The sequence below is a fragment of the Melanotaenia boesemani genome, chromosome 11 (assembly GCF_017639745.1).
Source record: "Melanotaenia boesemani isolate fMelBoe1 chromosome 11, fMelBoe1.pri, whole genome shotgun sequence".
NCBI classification, from domain to species: domain Eukaryota; kingdom Metazoa; phylum Chordata; class Actinopteri; order Atheriniformes; family Melanotaeniidae; genus Melanotaenia; species Melanotaenia boesemani.
The window spans coordinates 26,669,591-26,688,645 of record NC_055692.1 but is presented as its reverse complement, the minus strand read 5'-3'; the positions used below and the strand labels follow the sequence as shown (position 1 = coordinate 26,688,645).

Below are 19,055 nucleotides of genomic sequence, written 5' to 3'. Positions count from 1 at the left end.
AGAAGCAACATCAAAGTGCTGAAGTTGTGAGACAGATACCTTTTCAAATGTGCGTCCAGGGCTGAAGTTGTGCTCACACTGCATCATATCAAAGAAAATGGGGATGGTTGCTTTTCTCAGTTCGGGCTCAGGCACCAGTGTGACCTCCAGAATGGGTCCAACCATGGCTGGGATGAACTTCATTTTGTGGGGCCCTAAGGGACAACAAATATTACCATGCATTAATATCATAGCATGATTTAAGAATGCAATATGCTGCACCTTTACTTCTCTACAAAGAGAACAAATCTAATAATGTGGCAAACAAAACAACAAGACACAGTGAAACTGGACAATAAAAAAATATTGTCTTATTATTCTGCTGCATAACTGGCAGGTTGTAAATAAACAGTTCCACAAACTTGATCGTAGTAGTTGTCCGCCGGTGCAAAATACTCACCGAGGTTATACCACATGTCTCTGATCTTAAATCCAATTGTTTTCCTCATGTCTCCATACCTAAAGCAAATTTAAATAAAAGAAGTGTGAAGTTAGGTTCTTACCATCTAAATGATTTTCTTTGATAAAATGTAAATGATCTCACTTGTTCAGTATCTTATTTCGTTTCTCTTGTGAGAAGGACTCCAGCTGCAGCGTCTTGTGTGTGAGGAAAGCCACGGTCAGATGAAAGTAGTTATTCCACAGCTGCGAGGGAAACGGAGTATTCAAATATTGATGCTATAATTATCTTTCCAGAAAGCTTGACTTTGATTTCGTCTTTAATAAAAGATGTCATCTCTACAGAGGCAGTGGAGGATGAGACGCACCTGCAGTTCAAAATGCACCTCGTCCAGGAAATACTTGTTGAGGACATCTGAATATTGGTTGATGGCCCTGAGGAAGACCTGCATCTGCACCAGGTTCATGGTCATCCAGTCAGAAGCAAAGACATTTCCCATGAGGTCTTTAAACATGATGAATGTCTCCATGAGGAAGTCCTAGGAGATCAAAAGAATAATAAAATCTCCACAGGAAACGCATCAGCTCTCTGTTAAGAAATGCACTAACAAAATCGAAAACTGGACTAGGTACATTAGCTGCACTGCTGCTACATGTTAGTCACACATGATGCCCTGCGGCTTAATGGAGGCCCACTGACATCCTCATCATGTCAGTTTAATCAACTGCATGAAATGTCTGTAATCAATATTCTCTTAAGTAGCAGTAAGTGGACAGGGTGGTTTAATACCCGTTATTGATGAGATGCTTCAGGACCATATGTAGCCAACAGGGGAAGAACCATGGCACTTACAATGATATCCTGTCCCGTTTTGAAGGTGCTGATGTAGCGGGTATAGTGCATGTCATCCATTTGCTTTAAGATAGCTGTCATGCAGGCAAGATAGTGGCCCTGCCAAAGAAGTGACATCTATTACTCAAGAGATTTCACAGGAAATTATCCCTCAAAGAAACTGTATTTACGAGATATATTACAGAACATATTCCACAAATTTAGCTGTGCTGTATGTCAGTGTTATTAAAGTCAAAATGAATGCTGAGGATATGTTTCAGCTGTATCATCGCAGTGTGTCTTACAATGAGAGGAGAGGATCTATCCATGCTGATGACAGTGCGATTAACCCTGCGAAGAAGCCGCTCCATAATCAGCTGAACATGCCCTCTGGTGGGACCCTGCACAGACAGAACAGCCTTAAGGAGAGTGACCCGCTCAAACACAGCTACACAGACACACGGCAGACTGCTGCCAGAATAAAAGAGCCGCTTCACATAATTCATTACAATTTCACAGTGTTTCGTTTTCCTCTCTTTTCCTTTTTCTAGAGATACATTAAATTTGGTTTTATGATACCCTTAGGCACCAGAACCCTGAATACAATAAAGTGGCATAGAAAAATGAATGTTGATTAAAACTGTTGCAGCAATGGCTACTTTGACAAGTAATATTTTGTGATTTTGCAAGCAAAACTACCCAATTTAGTTATTAGCCAGATTATTCAGAGTAACCACACATCCTGCCACCTGACACAAGATGTTGCTGCCATCGTTTCATGCATCACGCTTCCAAAAGGAAATTCTGATGTATCCGGTTTTTGGAAAAAGTCCTAAAAGACAAATTTTTATTCTATACCTGGGTGAAGAAATCCCAAATTGTCTGGATAAGTAAACTTTTCCCCCATTTTTCTATCAATCCATTCCCAACTTCTCATGTTAAAAATGGTACACAATAGTAGAGCCTAAGAAGATCAACGTATATGTTCCTTTATACAAAACCTTCTGTTTTCTCCTGAAAATTCATCTTTGATTTCAGTGGAAAACAATGTGAAATCAAGGAAAACCCAAAAGAAAAAACAGTCATGACCCAAAGAGAATGAGAATGCTCTTTCACTGCACTGAAATTAAAAAAGGAATATAGGCCAGCAGTCATATGTTAGCTTTCACATTGAGAATGGTTGTTGACACTCACCCTGTCCACATGCATTTAATCATGTGTCTCGATTGATGACTATATAAAAAGTCATTGTTAAATGTAATAAAGATAGGTATAAAATGTAAAAACTGTTTAATCAAACACACCAATTTTCAAAAAAGCAAATTTCCTGTCGCTTTTTTTTCTTAAGCTAATTTGTTGATCCTCATCTGATTATAAATCCCTAGCCTGTTGCTTCGAATGTTGCAGGCTAAAGAAATAGTGGGGCGGCGTCACCTTAATTTCCTTCAGTGAAGCATGATCCAGTTTCTCGTATAATAAAGGAGATAAGAAAGGAAGCACAGAATAACATTCTCTTTGCATTTAAAGGTTTCCAACAGCACTTATAATGGCTGCAACTTAGACACTTTTAGTTCATTTCCCTTAGAAGCAAAACATTCAGCTGCAACTCACAACTTTCCCATGCAAGATAGGATATGTAAACCCTCCAGCACGCTCGGGGTCTGCCCAAGGGATTCCCTCGTGGTTCAACTTTTTTTGGATAACCTCTAAAGAGAGGCTCCACAAACCAGCAGTTATAGTTTGAGGTATCTAAAGATGTCTGAGCACTTATATTTGACTCTGAGGATGAACACAGCTGCCAAGTGGAATGAATTCACTTTTGCCACTTATATCCACCACATTACTCTGACTAAATAATTCCCTCTCTAATTAGGGTAAGCTGAACTTTTAAACTTTTTTTTTCGCTTCCTGTGTGTCTGAAGGTGAACTCCTTACCACATCTTTGTGGTCCAGGTTATCTAACACTGTGCTGAGCAGCTGAACACAGGCCTCATAGTCTGGTTTACTGGAGTGGTCGTCTAGCTGTCCACTCAGCTGGTCAGTGACAAGTGGAAGAAGAACATCTCGACAGTCTGCGACAACAGAGAAGAGAAAAACTGTACTAACTGAATCACACAGATCATTCCCTGTTAATTAAGTCAATGAACTGATAAGTTTGTATTGCAAGTGTACTTGACAGAACATGTTATTTTCCTGCTTCAGCTTCTTGAAATGTCATTATGTGGTTTTAGGGAGTTGAGAACTCCTACCTGGTTGCCTGAAAAGGTCACTCTCCACCATTTTACACATGCAGCCCAGCTTCTGACGCACAAACTGCGTGTCAGGAATGCTCTCAATGAACTTTGAAAGGAGATTGCTAAAAAGAGTATATAAGAAAAGAAAAGGAAAAAAGAGCAGCTGTTACTATTCTAATGCAAATCTTGTAATTATAGTCAGGAAGAACTAATGAGCACACGACAGGTTGATTTTACAGCAGCAAGAATTGAGAATAACACATCTACTCAGAAGAAAGTCTCATAATTTTCACTGAGATGGGCAATTATCCTTTCCTACTGTGCAAACCCTCGAGTGAGTTACCTGAGTACCATGGGATCAAACACATTCTGGATGTCATTAATGATGGTGGGGAGGTATTTCAATATTGCACCCTGAAAAAGCAAAGAATTGGATCCCATCAGGTTGAAAGCATGAGGATTTTTTTCATTGTGCAGGAAAACAAGCATTTTACCCAACCTTTCCTTCACCTTCCTAAGACTACCGACAGGGAGCTCACACTACTTTGCAGTCAATTTGTACAACTTTTCAATATCTTGTCTTTCAAAATGCAACACATTTTCACAGCTGGATTGCTGCATCTTGACACAGCACAAGAAAAACACAAGGGACCACATCAGATTTACTTTTAGGCTACAAAATAGTGAAATAACTGGTGAAATTCTAAGATATTTCTATAAATCAGGAGGTAAATTTAACAGAAATCAAGCACACATCTTACCTTGATCTTCACTCCCTCATCCAGAGGTCTGTCCATGAGATTGTTGAATGACAGAAAAAGCTCATGAATGGAGTTGAAGAAAGCATCTCCATCTTCACTGTTCCCATAGAATCTGAAAGAGAAAGGCAGGAACTGCATTACAAGAAGTCATTCTTAAATTATTTAAATGCTAAGTGGATTCATGTGTGGCAGAGCTTCTGATACCTGAGATAGAGGACTCTGGACTGTACAATGAACCTGAATAGGTACTTGAGAGCTTTGAGTGCTGTGAAGAGCTTCTCTGTCAGGTCAGGATCCTCAGCTACTTGCCCCACATAGTAGTTAAGCACCCTGGTTAGCTTCCTGAACGAATGAATGGAGCATAAATGACTAAAAATAAAAAGGCATAAGCCATCAAAGGTGGGAAAACCAGAGGGTGTACTCACATGTAAGCTAAAGTAGCACTGAAGTGCTTGTTGATGTAAGTTTCCAGAACGGGATTAAAATGTTGGAATTTGATGTCACCAATAAGTGTGATTATAAATACCTGGTAATAAACAAGAGCAGAAAACAGAATCAGAGCTTGGGCAACTTAAAACAGACTTTAAGTGCATGAGGGATTCACGGAAAACCAGCATTTACTGTTTATTATTTTATACAGGCGATACACCACCTGTTTCCTGTTTACTAATGACCTATCAGAGCTTGTTTAATCTTTTTTAGGGTACTTCCAATGTAAGCAGGAACTATATAATGTATATATATCTGCTGCTTTACATTAAACGATTAGTTTCTCTAGAGAAGTAATACTTCATATGATGCATTGTCAGACATCATTAGGAAGCAAATGTGTTTATATAAATATAAATATATATAAATATAGAACTGATGTCACACGTTTCCAATAAATCTCAAATGAAATGTGTCACAAGTAGTTATGTGACACATGGAGAAAAAAATAAAAGGTTTAACCATCCCCACTTTTAGTCATCACACAAGAGCGTGAATGTAAGATCATTGCTTTTAGAAGTCACAGAAAAAGATGGACAGAAAATCTCCAGTTCAGAGACTGAAAAAGAGATCTGAAGCTGTTATTTGACAAGCAGGTCAGAGCTGTGCTGTGGTCCTCACAGTCTGCAATATGTGAATGTAGCTTTTAAAAGTAAAGAAATGCATCACTGAAGGTTGAACTGAATGTATCATTTTCCAATAATGTGTTTAAAATTAAGCACTTGTCTTTTGTTTGGTATTTTACAAGACTCTAACTCAACTTTTAAGAAGTCTAAAAGATTAAAATTGTGTCTTCAGGGAGCATTTTATAAGTAATAAATAAAAAAGAAAAGAAACTGTACAAGTATATTCTATCCTGAAACTTCTCAGAAGTCCTTACTTGTATTTGTTAAATAAAAAACAAGCTATTCTGCCCCACTCCTACCATTAAACCGTGCCCAGACCAAAACTTTGTTTGTATGCTTTTCCATAACAAATTGCTGTTTTTAATGAAGGGACAAATAGAAGTAATATATATGTTGATCAAGGATGAGATGTCTTCTATGAAGTTAATTGTTATAAGGGGGTTAAAGGCTGCCTATGCTAGTTTAATGCTGAATGGGGAAATAACTAAAATGTGTATGTCTGACCATTCTAGAGCAGCAGCATCATCCATAGAGCAGCCAACTAATGTGTAATAAACAGTATGTGATGTGCTTCATCCTCACATAGACTTGACCCAGTAAATGTGCCCTGTACATATTTCATTTTTGCTGCAGTTGATACTTGTACGGCAAGAATTACCACTCACTAATACTGTGGCTTCAATAAAGACTTACCAAGGCATTGAACACCAAGGTATCGTAGGTGTCCTTTTCCGAGGTCTCCATCATGATGTTGAATAGCGCATCTAGAGTGTCCTGGAGGAACTGTGGATGAAGCATAGTCATATTGCAAAAGTGTTTTTAAAGCAGTACAAACCATCTAGAAAATGTAACAGCTTAAATTATAACCTGGTTTAAAGTAACATGTTGGAGGACTTACCTTGACAATCTCCCCTCCTTCAACTTCCATGAGCCTTTGCAAAATCTGCTCAAGATTCTCAGGGTTAGACCTCCAGTTCAACAGGCCGAGCAGATCCACTACAGAAAAAAAAGAAAGCTAATAGCTTCTCATGATAGATGCTATATAACATGTCCTCTGCTACAGCATCAGTTAACGTAATTGTGTTAGAAGCCTGAAATTTCAATACAAACTTAATTAGATCTGCATCCACAAAACATCAACACATCAGCAAAATATTAGCAACACAGATTAGCTCAATTAATTTTAAAGCAATATGTGGGGAGGCAATAACGATGGAGCTGCTCCAGTATCAGGTTTGTTTTAAAGATGACTTAAGACAGGACACATTTTAATAATCAGAGTATAAGATAGGAGGAGTGTGAAAATGATGAATGAGCCCCAGGGTACCATTCTGAGTGAGTTTAGTGGAGCAGGTAAGTGTGGCGATCTGGAAGCTGTCTTTCGTCACAGGAATCACTCCTGAATGCTGAAACTGTTTCCCTGTTTGCTTTTCCTTTTCTGCTACTTCATCCCAGGTTGCTGGCAAGGTGAGATAAACCTTTGCATCTTCTGCCTTTTTTGCATCAACCTAAAACATTCATAACACAGGGAATGAACCATGAAGCATATTGATTGATGGAGATATAATCTCATATGTACTGATTGAGTAGAGATTCATACATAATCCATCTACCCACCGTCTTCTATTTATGACAGATCTCTGCATAATTAGATCATGATGGTTATCGTCAAGCTCTGTGAATTAAATTCAACACAGAATACAAATACTGAAACACTGTCTTGCAACACTACCTTGTAGACGATAAGTTCATGCCGGCCATCTTTCAGTGTTGTCCCGTCTAGTCTCATGAGCTTGACGAAGGCCATACCAAAGGGTTTCTCTGATTTGTCCCTGGCTGAATGTTACATAAAAGAATAAGCATTTAACCAATCCATAGACTCTTTAGATGGATTTAATATGGTAACAGGATCTCTAATAGAAATATTTTACAGTCTTGGGAGGATCTGTGTCGAAACATCACCCTCAAGTGGCAGCGACACACGTCTTCAATGGGAATCGTCACCTAAAAAAGACAAAAGGGAGGTCAGGAAAAGTTAAATGTGTAAATACAGGACTATGCACAACAGATAATGTAGTGGGGAGATTTGTACAAGTGAGCTTACCTTTACTGTTTCATTCCAACAAGGCTGCTTGACCTGGTAGTAAATGACAGACTTGTACTCTGTTATACCATCATAACCGGCTCCAGGAAATATTGCTTTCTACAGAAACGAAAGGAAGAGCATCAGATTACATGACAGCAACAGCAGTTTCGGCAGTTACATTTTTCTATGTATGACATCTACTTTGACAAAGATCATATTTATAGAAATATGAACCAATGTAACAGAGAAGGAATTAGTTGATAATACAGAAACAAGAGCAATGCTAACAGGTCTGATGCTGCAGTACAATACATGCCAATATGGTGATCTTTTATCAGATCATTTATTCCTTTTCTATTTTAGTGTGGCATGTAAGAATTCTGCAATTTATAACTAAAGCAAGTAAGAATATTCAGGGCTCATTAATTTTGAAGCTTTTAGGTCATAAATACAAAATAAATTATGCTTCAAGCATTTTGATGGACCCACATAAACCCTGAACACCTGACGTGATTTCCATTAAAGCCAAGCATCAAAAGCTATTAATAGCCATTACATTCAAAGGTTATTTCATTAAAAAAAGAAAATAAAAAAATATTTATTTATAAATGACAAAGAAAAATCTTGTTTTTACTGGATTACTTTACCTCCATGGGATTGCCCTCCTCATCATGCACACTCAGTATGACCTCAACATTTTTGGGGGTCTTCTTTTTACCGCGATCAAACTCTCCCTGAAGCAGGTTTACATATATATCATTCCTCACATTTCCTGGAGAAAGAACAAGAAATCATCAGGTGGGTGTGTGGACAATTCATGAGCCCCCGTCACGGCTCTGTGCGCAATTAAAATTAATATAAGCACGCTGACTGAAGAGCAATGCCCAGCAACAAAGAATTAAATCCACCTGGGAGGATGATTTCCGGGAAGCCCATTTTCCTCACAATTGCCGTGCTGCGGTCCACAAAGTGGGGGTAGTCCTTCCTGACTTGGACAAGGTCGCCTGGGAGGAGCTTTAGGGTCACAAAAAGCCCTGGCAGCAGACATGTAAAGAAATTCAACGAGGCAGACACTAAAAAGATACATCACGCACATCACTCACACACCATTTATTTTCCTCCAAACAAAAAGGTTAATTCAGAACGACCCTCTGAAATCACAGGGGAAAGCAGTCTGTGAGCACTTCATTTTACCCTGGCCTTTGTGATTGACCTCCCGTGTGGCAATGACTTTGTTGAAGACAGCAGTGAGCGGCTCGTTGTCTCCTATGACTCGAGAAGGGATGAGAGGAGACACGATGAGCTGCCTCTGGCGGATGTAGGTTTCCATAGCTATCCTGGGGGAGAGATATCGTGATAAGAAGAAGAAAAATCAGCTGCCAGCATCTCTGACAGGTGACAAATAAATGGAAGGAGGCGCTGTACAGGTAAAGTGAGGCGCTCAGGATTTATTGACAGGACTCACCATTATCCCTCCAAACACGAAATGTTAAATAAAAAAATTCTACTCCCAAGTTTTCTAAAGTAAAAAAAAAACACTTGTATATTTTTATAACAATTAGCAGTAAAATTCCTTTTCAGAAAAATTGGCAAAATGAAATCATGATTCTTAAAATATGTGATTTTCCTTCATTTTCATTTAAATGCTAAATCTAAGTGCAAATATCTCAACCATATAAGTTAATGATGGGATCACTTTATATTCCACAATTTGTCTGATGGATTGTGTAACTTTGTGGTATAAAATGCATCACTGAAGCATTATCAATATTACAAGGGAAAATACAATATTGCAAAGACGGTTTTTGCCCTGAAATAGCACAAGTGCATATTGTATATGCATATTGTGTATTAATGAGGACTGCAGTTCTTTCAAAAAAAAAGCTCTGCTTTTGTGCATGTTCTACAACCAGCTAACATGCATAGGTTGTCAGTGGAATGGGGCCCTTATTGATATATGTGGGATAAAAATTCATATGAAGCTTAAAAACACACAGCACTGTGCTGAACAAAGTGGGAGTGGATGGGAAAAGTTTACTGTTACTATATGTTCAGACAGAGTAGAGGCTTTAGTTGTTTTTCTTGTTTCTTGCTCAACTCATAGCTGCAGGACAACCATGGGCTAAGCTAAGTTCTCATTCCTGGGCATAACCACTAAAAGGGTTAAGACATTCACATTTCAATTCAACACAGATTTGTAAATAAACAAAAAAAAAATTGACAAAACAAATATAAACAAGGGGTCATTCATAAAAACTGGGGGATGTGCCAACACAGTGTAGTTAGTTAGTCAGAGGGAAAAGAGAAAGCAGAAATATGAAGTCAAAGGCTTTACAAAGCTAGAAGTTTTTTCTTACTTTCTTTCTTTTGTACTGAAAGAGCTTTGTCAGCTGTGTGGTCAATAAAATGGGATTTACTGATGTTTCTGCTTCACAGAAGAATCTTACTGTGGCTTTTTAGTTTCTGAATTTTACATAACTGTTAATGTACAGATTAATGTTAGCTTTCTCACAGGGGCCTTCTACTATTTGCCATTTTATCTAATAATGATGATGATACCAGGGAAAAACCCTTGCTGGTGTATCTTTACACCTTTTAATTTTGATTAATGCCTTTTAGTTGGCTGTAGTAAATATTTGAATTATTAGCTTCCTGTTTTTATAACTATCTGGAAAGCAATAATTAGAAAAGCAACCAAACTGAATGTCATTAAGAGAATGTTTAGTCAGCTACCAGCGCTGGTAAGTCATCTGACTTTCAGATAACAAAACTCATTTCCAGAAAAGTTGGGAAATTGTTAAAAATACTATAAAAACTTCAATCAGTAAATTTTAAAAAAGAAATTAAATTCAAAACCAAATCCAAAGAATTATTTTCAGTGTGTTTGTTGGCCAGCTTGGTTGTATTTAGAAAATATAAAACTTAAAAATCATGCTAGCGCATAGAGGCACATATTGCCCGCCTAGGTAACGTCTCCCTGATAGCAGCATGGTTCTCCAGAATTCTAATGCTTTTACTTTTATGCTTGTGCATCAGTGGCACCTTGGCCCACATGTAAGCCACGCCATGGATACCAATGCACCAACATAACATCACAGATGCTGGCTTTTGCATCTTAATTCTGATAATAATCTGGATAGTTTTCACATCTTTGGCATTTAAAACCAATTGTCAGACTTTTGTCATTTCATTTTTTTCTTCCAAAAGCAGCAGAAACGAACTCATCTGACCAAAGGACGTGTGTCCACTGTTTTTCTGTCCATCTTAGATGACCTTGTCTCCAGGGAACTCGCCATTATGTTTGTGCAGAGTTGACATATGCCTCTTCCTCGTGTATTTCAGGGTACATTTTCTGGATGTGACAGTAGACTGAGTCGAATGAAAATAGTTTTCTAAGATATTCCTGAGCCCATTTTACTCCATAATCATTATAGGATTATTTGAAAAACAGTCATGGCAATTTAATCAAATTTGCCTGCTTGCGTATATCGGTATGACAGTTTCTCCTGCTGAACCTCCAAAGAGCTCAAAGATCACAGACATTCAGCAGTGGTTTCTGCACTTGGCCTTTTAACACTGACATTTACTTAAACTCCCTTAAATGTTTTCACAATATTATACATCACAGGCGGTGAAAGACCGAAGTTCCTTACAATCTTGCACTGAAAAGTACTTTTTGGAATTTACGAATGATTCTCTGGAAAAGTTGAGAAAACTTGTTCAGAAGTGACCTGTGACCCATCCTTGCCTGGAAAGCACAAGACCTTTTATACCCAATCCTGACACCCTTATCTAACACCAATTCAACTTTTCATTGTTTTTAAAACCTGTGATGCCACAATATGAAATTAGATGTGTAATTTTACTGCCAACATAAACTCTGGTTTATATACAACATTTCTCTCATTTACAGTATGCCTTAAAACTTACAAAACCCAGCACATAAATGGTTAACAGGATTATGAAAGGAATATTCATTGTAAAACTCATGTCCAAACCCTAAATGGAATATTGTTTTACTTCAGAAGTAATAATAGAAATATTCTTGTTCATGCAGACATGACCAGGGTTTGAGGATGTGGTTAAAAAACCAGAACAAACACCAATGTCTCTTTGTTACTCTAGTCTTTCACTCTTTGAAAAATTTATTTGGCATGACCTTTTTGTCTTTAATTTGTAATTATTGAATTTATTGTTAGTGGGGAGCCAAATAAGTCTGTTGTTGTTAGTGAAGGTTAGAAATTCATTTGTCAAGGCTGAAAGGCTTAACAAGGGGTTCTGCAGCACAAAGCAATATTGTGTAATTACAAACAGAAAATGTAGTCAAGTCCCATATTACACACACACACACTCACACACCCTCTGGTGAAAAAAAATATATACACATTTAATGTTAAAAATTCATTCAAACATTTAATGCATGCTTATGTGTATTTTGTTTGGTGAATGCATGTGTTTATCTGTAGCTTTTAGAGGTGACACTGTCATCTTTGAAGAAGTTCAACAAAGTCAGAATCAGTCAAAAATCAGGTCATATTTTTGCAGGATATTTTATTATCAAGGATGTGTGTAAACAGGCTTCTGTTGCATAAAAATATGGAGCTAACGCTGTGGTTTCTTCTTTATTTGTCCTTGACATGCACCATGGAAAAAGTCAAATCATATCCTATTCTAGTCTTATTCTTACTCTTAAACATGAGTTCTTGTCTATTGTGCAAAGTTACACAACAGGGTTGAACCTGCTAAGAGCTGAAGCATGCCAGCTTTAAGACACTCACTGCTGAAAGGGGATGAAATGCTGTTTTTCCTCATCGTCTATTTTGCCATGGGCGATATCTGTTATGTCCATCACTGCAATGACAAACAGTGGAAGAATCACGGCGAGGCAGTAGGCAGTTTTCTAGTTCCTGACAGAACAACTTCATAATGTTATTTCATCTTGTTTCAGGAGCTCCACAAGTTCATTTACTCACTGTAACAATGCAAATTGTGTTCTCCGTGTTTATGTCAGGAGCTTAGCCAGGAATTGAATCTCACTCACCTGTTGCCTAGCGCTGCAGCCAGTCTGCACAGTAAAACAGATTAAGGTTTCTTGATCTCCAGCTTATGAATGTTTCTGAGTTCCACGCAGTTCTTTTGCTGGTGTTTTTCTTTCCCGGCTACGAATAATGTGACTTTTGATTTGAAAGACTCTGGTTTCAGTTTATTTGTTGAAAAACCAAAGGGAACAATTTCTTAATGTACTCACTAATCATCTGGCCAGAAAACAAAAAAAAAGACTGTTGTTAAACCATTTTCCACAAACTCTCATGCCAAGGAAGAGGGAAGGTATTTTCTGGGTCAAAAAGCAAGTTTCCATTTTATTCTACACCTCAGTGGAACCACTCATGGATCTGTACCACTATAAAGAGGTGGCTATGTTTTTTTCTTTTACTGATTTTCCCACTAAATAAATGTTAGGACATTTAAAAAGGTCACTTGCTCACCAGCTACACCGAATGGTCTCCTCAACCCGCCGGTTTGTTTCTTGCCCTCTTTGAGCTCCATGCTGCCCACTCTGATGATCTGACAAACCAGGAAGAGTCGTTGCCTCATCAAGTCACTGCTGCTCAGGTCCTGGACACACAAAAATGCTTTGTTATGACACATGCAGTGCATTATAAACAAAAGGCCTTCTTCTATCATCAGCAGGTTATTATGTGCTTTCACAAGGTTACAGCTGCAGACCAGATGGCAAATATTACAGAATGAAAGCCCACTATAAAACTCTAATAAAGTCTACCAGTCCAAGATTTCATATGTTTAGTTTTCTGCTCTATCCTTCAGTAACTGAGGTAGTCACTGAGGCAGTAAATATAAACTACACAATTAAAGCATTTTTCCTCGATTAAACTGATTTCATTACAATCTAACCTGGCAGCACACATGCAAGTTAACACCATTTAAAACAAACAGCAGCAGTACAATGGATGATGTTGTGCTGTCCTTGTGGGCCATTCAGCAAAGCTGTGAGAAAATTAAAGGGTTGTCCAGGAGCAAATTATCATCTCCGTCACAGATTTCAGGCAGCATTTGGATGGTTTCAATCTATAATAGAAGGAATACAGTCAGCAAGCTGGGATTCAGTTACCGTGAATAAGCCTGGCAGGTTGTTGAGTTTTTCAATTTCTTTAGGCATTCCCATACTGTCCCAGCGCACCAGGAAGTTCTCACTGCATAAATTTAAACAGGAATTACAGTTAGACATGCTATTTCAGGCATCAGGAGAAATAGCGGCAAAGAAGGAACAAAATCACTGGCACAAAAAAAAAAGTGTAGGATGGTTGCATACTTTGAAAATCAATAATGTGAGATTCTGTGGATCACTATAGACTTTATGAAGAATGACATTCTGACTCTTCTACAGGAAACAACCCAAGTGTAAAAGGTGTTAGTTACACCTGAAATGCTCCTGCAATGAAGCTGTGTTCGTGTTCTTGCTCTATTTTCAGTTTTACAGCATTAAACATTCATAAAGTGAACTTTATAATCAGTTCATTAGTTAATTTAAAAAATTGTTATCACAGCCATAATTTCTTGCAAGCAGAAAAGGCAACAGCAGCTTAGATGGGAAGAGTAGCCTAATTTGGTATTTTGGAAATTTTGTTAAATCAAGTGATAAAAAGCAGCTGAAGTAGTAGTAGAAAAATTATTATAATAAGAAATATCAGGTAAATCTCCTATTTGGAGCTACAGCAATATCAGTTTGTCGTATTACATCATGTACATATTTTCTGCTGACCTGATAAATTCCAGCTGGTCAGGGTCATAGAGGGACATGAGCAGCTCAGCATCTTCTCCAATGTTGCATACAAAGTTTTTCAGGTTCATAAGGAGACTGAAGGTGTGCACTGTGCTAAACAGGGCCTGGTGCCTCATTTCCAAGTTTTGTAGCCGCGTCTGCATAAATACAAAGCCATAGGGAGTGCATAGACATAAAGGTTAACTGAGATTGGCAGTCGCAATGGAGTGAAGTGACAAAGAGCATTGACAAATCAGATTCCTGCCTTTTCTTCCTGTATTCTGTCATCCACGCTGCGGGAAGCCGTCTCATGTGCCCGGAAGAGACTGACAGTACTGGTCCGGTCAGGATCCAGCATGTTCCCCGCCTCATCTCGCACCACCAGGTCCAACCCCAGAATCCTTGCCAGCAGAGAGGACCACACAGCATGACATGAGTTTAACCAAAGACAGTCTTAAAAATGTGACTCAAGCATATAAAACTTTACAACGCTGTTTAAAATAGCGGGTATTTCATTGCAGTATATTGTGAAAGAAGATTTCATACCGGTTTCCATAATCAATCTTTGCAGTGACTTTCTTTTTGAGTTCTACAAGGTCATCCTTGGGCAGCGTTCCTGACACTATCTGAGATCGATATTCGATGAGGCTATAAGCCATCTGCTGCACACTCCTGAACAGGGTTATCTTGTTCCCCTGTCAGATAAACAAGCACATACACTTTGTTATAAATAATTCCTCCTTTGGAAGAATGAGCAGCCTTGCAACTTTTTAACAAAAATGCATTCAGGATGAAAGGTTCTCAGAACTGTGTGTACCAGAAACAAGAGGGACACGTACCACATAGAGCTTTTGCCATATCTGTGCCCATTCCCTCAGGGTAGCCCCAAGCTCCTGCACCAGAGGTAAGTCTGCTGGAATAATTATTTCCTGCTGGCTATCAGCCAGAAAAAGAGAATAATAACACATTAGGAAAGTGGTTTATTGCTTACAGATTGTGTCATTTAATTTCAAAAGACTCAAGTGCATTTATGTGCATGATAAATGGTTAGGTGGTTGCCCTAAACAGAAAGAAAACAAACACATTACTGAATCCTCATTTATGACAATGAAAAGTGTTGTGCTATATTACTGTCAAATGACAAGGCACAGCAGCAAACTAAAAGCAAAGTGGATAAACAACTAAATTAAATGTTTATGGATATATAATCTCACCCTATTCCCTCGACGGTAGCTTCCTTCAAGTGGATGTAGGAAGCAGGGAAAATGCCCTAGGGAAACAATTGGGTAGTATTAGTATATGTGGATCATACTATTAGCTATTATGTAATATAACTCTAATGATCCCCATACCTTCTGTGATTTTTTTCTTAGGGTGTAACCTCTAAACCAGCCTGGGGATATGAATAAACAGAATTAAAGGTTACACTAAGGGTGATGCAGCTGAACAAGACAGGAATTATGGCAATGTGGTCGACTCATTTCCACTATTAAACACAGCAGACTGAGCACCATCTAACTCAACATTTTATTTAAGCTTCTGTGTCGATGGGCTTTCAAAAAACAAAGGGATGTGTCAGGGCATGCAGTGTGTTTCTCCTCACCTTCAAATTTCTCAAGTATGTGCACCGTGTCCCCCACCTGTAGACACAGCTCCTGCTCGCCACAGGGATCATAATTGTAGATTGCTGAGGAACAAAGCAGGAGTGTCTGATTATATGGAATACACAACTTTTAGAAAAGTGATTGATGATTTTGTTTATTCTCAAGGACCACTGGACTAAGAAAAACCCCAAATCCCTTCTCAATCACTCCCTGAACAGAGCAGCAAGTCTGTTTGAAAAAAGTTCTGCTTCAGAGGTTTTTTTTCCTCAAAAAAAAAAAAAAAAGAAGCTAATTCACCCATGCTGTTGCAGGACTTAAACTCCAAGCACAGAGGAGCTTGAGCTTTGATTCATTCCTCATCTTTTTGCCTTTTATAAGCCCAGACGGAGTGATTTTGCTGCATGTCTGTGTGACTCAGACTTTAAAAGCATTTAGACTATTTTTAATTGAATCCGGTGCCTTGAGGCTTTAAGGTTTGACAGAAAGGACTATGCTGGAGCAAGGCGCTTCCTTGTCAAGCTAAAATGGCATAAGAGCTTCTTTTTTAACACAGGTGTGGCCCATGGTCAATAAATACACTGCCAATTGTATTTCGGCCAAGCAACTCACCTGCAAACAATGTCCGTCCTTATTCTAATTTTAGCCTCCTAGCTTTCCTAAAGAAAACTGAAATTTCTTGTTTTTTAATTCTAACCAGGACACACATAGCAGGGATCATACATGACTGTGCCTTTACACACAAACATACACACACCCAAAACCAAAGAGATATTGCAAAAGAGAAACCTTGGCAAGCAATACTGTATAAAAAGTCTTTGTCTTGACTTGAGAGATCTGCAATAGTGTACAACCACTGATTCTAGGAGTGAGATAAAGAAACTATGAGAAGAGCTCTGCCCTGACTTGCATGGTGATATTGCTTGTTACTGGAGGCCAGATTTCCCAGCATGCTTCAACTGGCTCAGCTCATCACACCTCAGTATGAATACCAAAACTTGATAAAACTCTGAATGAGGCTGCGATTCCGTCTCCATGACTTCTTACTCAAAGTGAGATTACTCCAGCTTTTCATATATTTAAACAGACAAACATATCCAAAGGGAATTACATTTTAGTCTAAGACTGTGTTTGGGTTAACCAGCCCATGAGCTACAAAATATTAGGTTAGACCCATGCTGGACAAGTTATGTCATGTTGACCTAATTATAGTCATCTGCGGTGCCCGCAGTTGGCTGTGTGCACGAGGGCAAGCGAGTATAATAAATTAGATTTTTTTTTTCAATTCATCAAGAGAAAGCTAAATTTTTAAAATTAGACAAAATTTTTTCCTTTTTTAATTTTCTTTAAATCAAAGACACATATGCTGGAAATTATTTTCTTGAAAACAGACAATCACATGAATCACCAGGAAATTACAGTGAAGAAATGACATCTGCCTCTAGTCATGCTAGGAGTGACAATGGTCCATTCACCAAGTCAACACAGCATTCGGGCCTGGCAACAACATGGCAGCACGCCAGTGGTAGCAGCCCAGTTGAGCATGTTGTGATGCCACACTGTCTGTCCTAGAGGCATCACTCTGGGCTTTGGCAGCACAGCTCATCTGTGCAGCTCTGAGACAAATACAGAGCCTGTAGCTACTCCAGTAAATTTAAATAAAACTTAATCGGCATGAGTTCAAGTTAGCTTGCAAACTAATGTAAAATCATAGTCGACCTGATTCTCTCTCAGTGATTTAGCATAGAAGTGGATTACACAACAGTTAAAGAACACCATGGCTGTACAGTTTAAGCAGCTGCTGGCAGCTCATTACAGTTAACACAACACAATGAGAATCTGTTGTTCCCATTGCCAATTCAAAGAGGAAGCTAAACATAAACCAAGTATACCATGGTTTTAACTTCATAAAACATAAACACATAAATCAAAACAAACAAAACACCTCAAAACTGATGCAAAATACAAGAAATTTGCAAATAATCCTCTAAAGCTGTAGGGACTATAGAAAATGCATTTGCCAGACCCAGTCTAACATTGTAAAGTTAGCAATGGGGGAAATATATGCTATGCTGAAGTAGCACAGTGTCCGAATTTTCATTTATAAAGAACCAAATGTTGAAATTTTTTCAAATATAAATAAATAGATAAAATGGCAGCATCTTATTAAAAGACAGGATTATGATATAATGTATAACAGAGCTTACACAAAATAACTATACTTGTAAATAATTATATTACATTAGTTGTACTTATATTAGTTGCTACAAAGGCAGGAAGAGGTGCATTTTACTGTTAGATAAGTTTGTGTTCAGCATGTCTCCAAAAAATAAATAAATAAATAAAACAACGCAGAAAAGGCCTCAGTAGTAAAGGTTTGTTCCTCCTACTTAATGTCTAGACAGACAAAAATGAGCTGGTGCTCTTTAAACCATGCTCCAGCTAATAAGTCCTTATAGCCTACTCATAAATCTGAGAATTAACTCTAAAGTTCAAAGCTAATTTGCAAAAAGAGACTAAATTAGATCAGTGAGAGGCTTCATCTTTCAATTCAGGTTAAAAACCCTGATACAATCTTTAGCAGAGATAAGATTACAAATGTCCTATCTACACAGACCCTACAACTCTTAGCTTTTAAAAAAGAATCAATCTTATTTTAAGTTTTAAAAGTCAAGACTGACCCTCAAACATGTATCTCCAAATCACAGCCTGCAATCAAGTCTGACATTGCAAGGTGAGCAATCAGGGATGTAAAGACTGCAATCTATGGATGAGATTGAAATCTCAAGAGCATTCATTTTAAATATTTTTTTATGAGATGCTAATTCAAAGAGTAACATATGTGGAGAAAATGTTTTCAATCTGACCAACACTTTTATCGGCTCTTTACTTAAAAACCCCTCAACACTGATTCTCTCAGATGTCTGAACTCCATGGCACAAAATTCAAGCTTGAGATATTTGTGAGCAAACTGAGACAATTTGTAACAGTTATCCTAATGAATTTAGCGTAATTCTCATTTGCACTGCTTCTTAAAAAGGGATCAAAACTGATGTAAACCAATAGGACTCATTTTCTAATTATACACATCGTGCTTCCTCACTGAGCCAGATGTTGACATCACCCAGGAGGCAGCTCAACCTCCACAGCTGGCACGGAGAGTGAGAGTGAGGTGGCGATGGGATGTGTGTGAAATCCAACATAGTG

At 38.2% G+C, this 19,055-nt stretch overlaps 1 protein-coding gene across 3 annotated transcripts in view; it reads right to left on the bottom strand.

Moving 5' to 3' along the window:
• dock5 (dedicator of cytokinesis 5) overlaps window positions 1-19,055 on the bottom strand; it is a 35,238-nt gene that overhangs the window by 12,870 nt on the left and 3,313 nt on the right. For all 3 annotated transcript variants that reach the window (XM_041998508.1, XM_041998509.1, XM_041998510.1), the window contains exons 2-32: window positions 15,851-15,934; window positions 15,600-15,640; window positions 15,462-15,517; window positions 15,087-15,183; window positions 14,794-14,942; window positions 14,513-14,648; window positions 14,248-14,405; window positions 13,597-13,678; window positions 12,953-13,082; window positions 12,245-12,317; window positions 8,661-8,803; window positions 8,375-8,500; window positions 8,114-8,238; window positions 7,485-7,583; window positions 7,312-7,384; window positions 7,113-7,216; window positions 6,708-6,888; window positions 6,279-6,376; window positions 6,074-6,163; window positions 4,691-4,791; window positions 4,470-4,607; window positions 4,266-4,377; window positions 3,848-3,918; window positions 3,520-3,626; window positions 3,206-3,342; window positions 1,576-1,671; window positions 1,292-1,390; window positions 807-977; window positions 584-684; window positions 440-498; window positions 40-194 (exon numbers count right to left, since the gene is read on the bottom strand). In XM_041998508.1, the coding sequence (XP_041854442.1) occupies window positions 40-194; window positions 440-498; window positions 584-684; window positions 807-977; window positions 1,292-1,390; window positions 1,576-1,671; window positions 3,206-3,342; window positions 3,520-3,626; window positions 3,848-3,918; window positions 4,266-4,377; window positions 4,470-4,607; window positions 4,691-4,791; window positions 6,074-6,163; window positions 6,279-6,376; window positions 6,708-6,888; window positions 7,113-7,216; window positions 7,312-7,384; window positions 7,485-7,583; window positions 8,114-8,238; window positions 8,375-8,500; window positions 8,661-8,803; window positions 12,245-12,317; window positions 12,953-13,082; window positions 13,597-13,678; window positions 14,248-14,405; window positions 14,513-14,648; window positions 14,794-14,942; window positions 15,087-15,183; window positions 15,462-15,517; window positions 15,600-15,640; window positions 15,851-15,934 (3,392 nt within the window). The remainder of the gene's footprint in view (window positions 1-39; window positions 195-439; window positions 499-583; window positions 685-806; window positions 978-1,291; window positions 1,391-1,575; window positions 1,672-3,205; window positions 3,343-3,519; window positions 3,627-3,847; window positions 3,919-4,265; window positions 4,378-4,469; window positions 4,608-4,690; window positions 4,792-6,073; window positions 6,164-6,278; window positions 6,377-6,707; window positions 6,889-7,112; window positions 7,217-7,311; window positions 7,385-7,484; window positions 7,584-8,113; window positions 8,239-8,374; window positions 8,501-8,660; window positions 8,804-12,244; window positions 12,318-12,952; window positions 13,083-13,596; window positions 13,679-14,247; window positions 14,406-14,512; window positions 14,649-14,793; window positions 14,943-15,086; window positions 15,184-15,461; window positions 15,518-15,599; window positions 15,641-15,850; window positions 15,935-19,055) is intronic.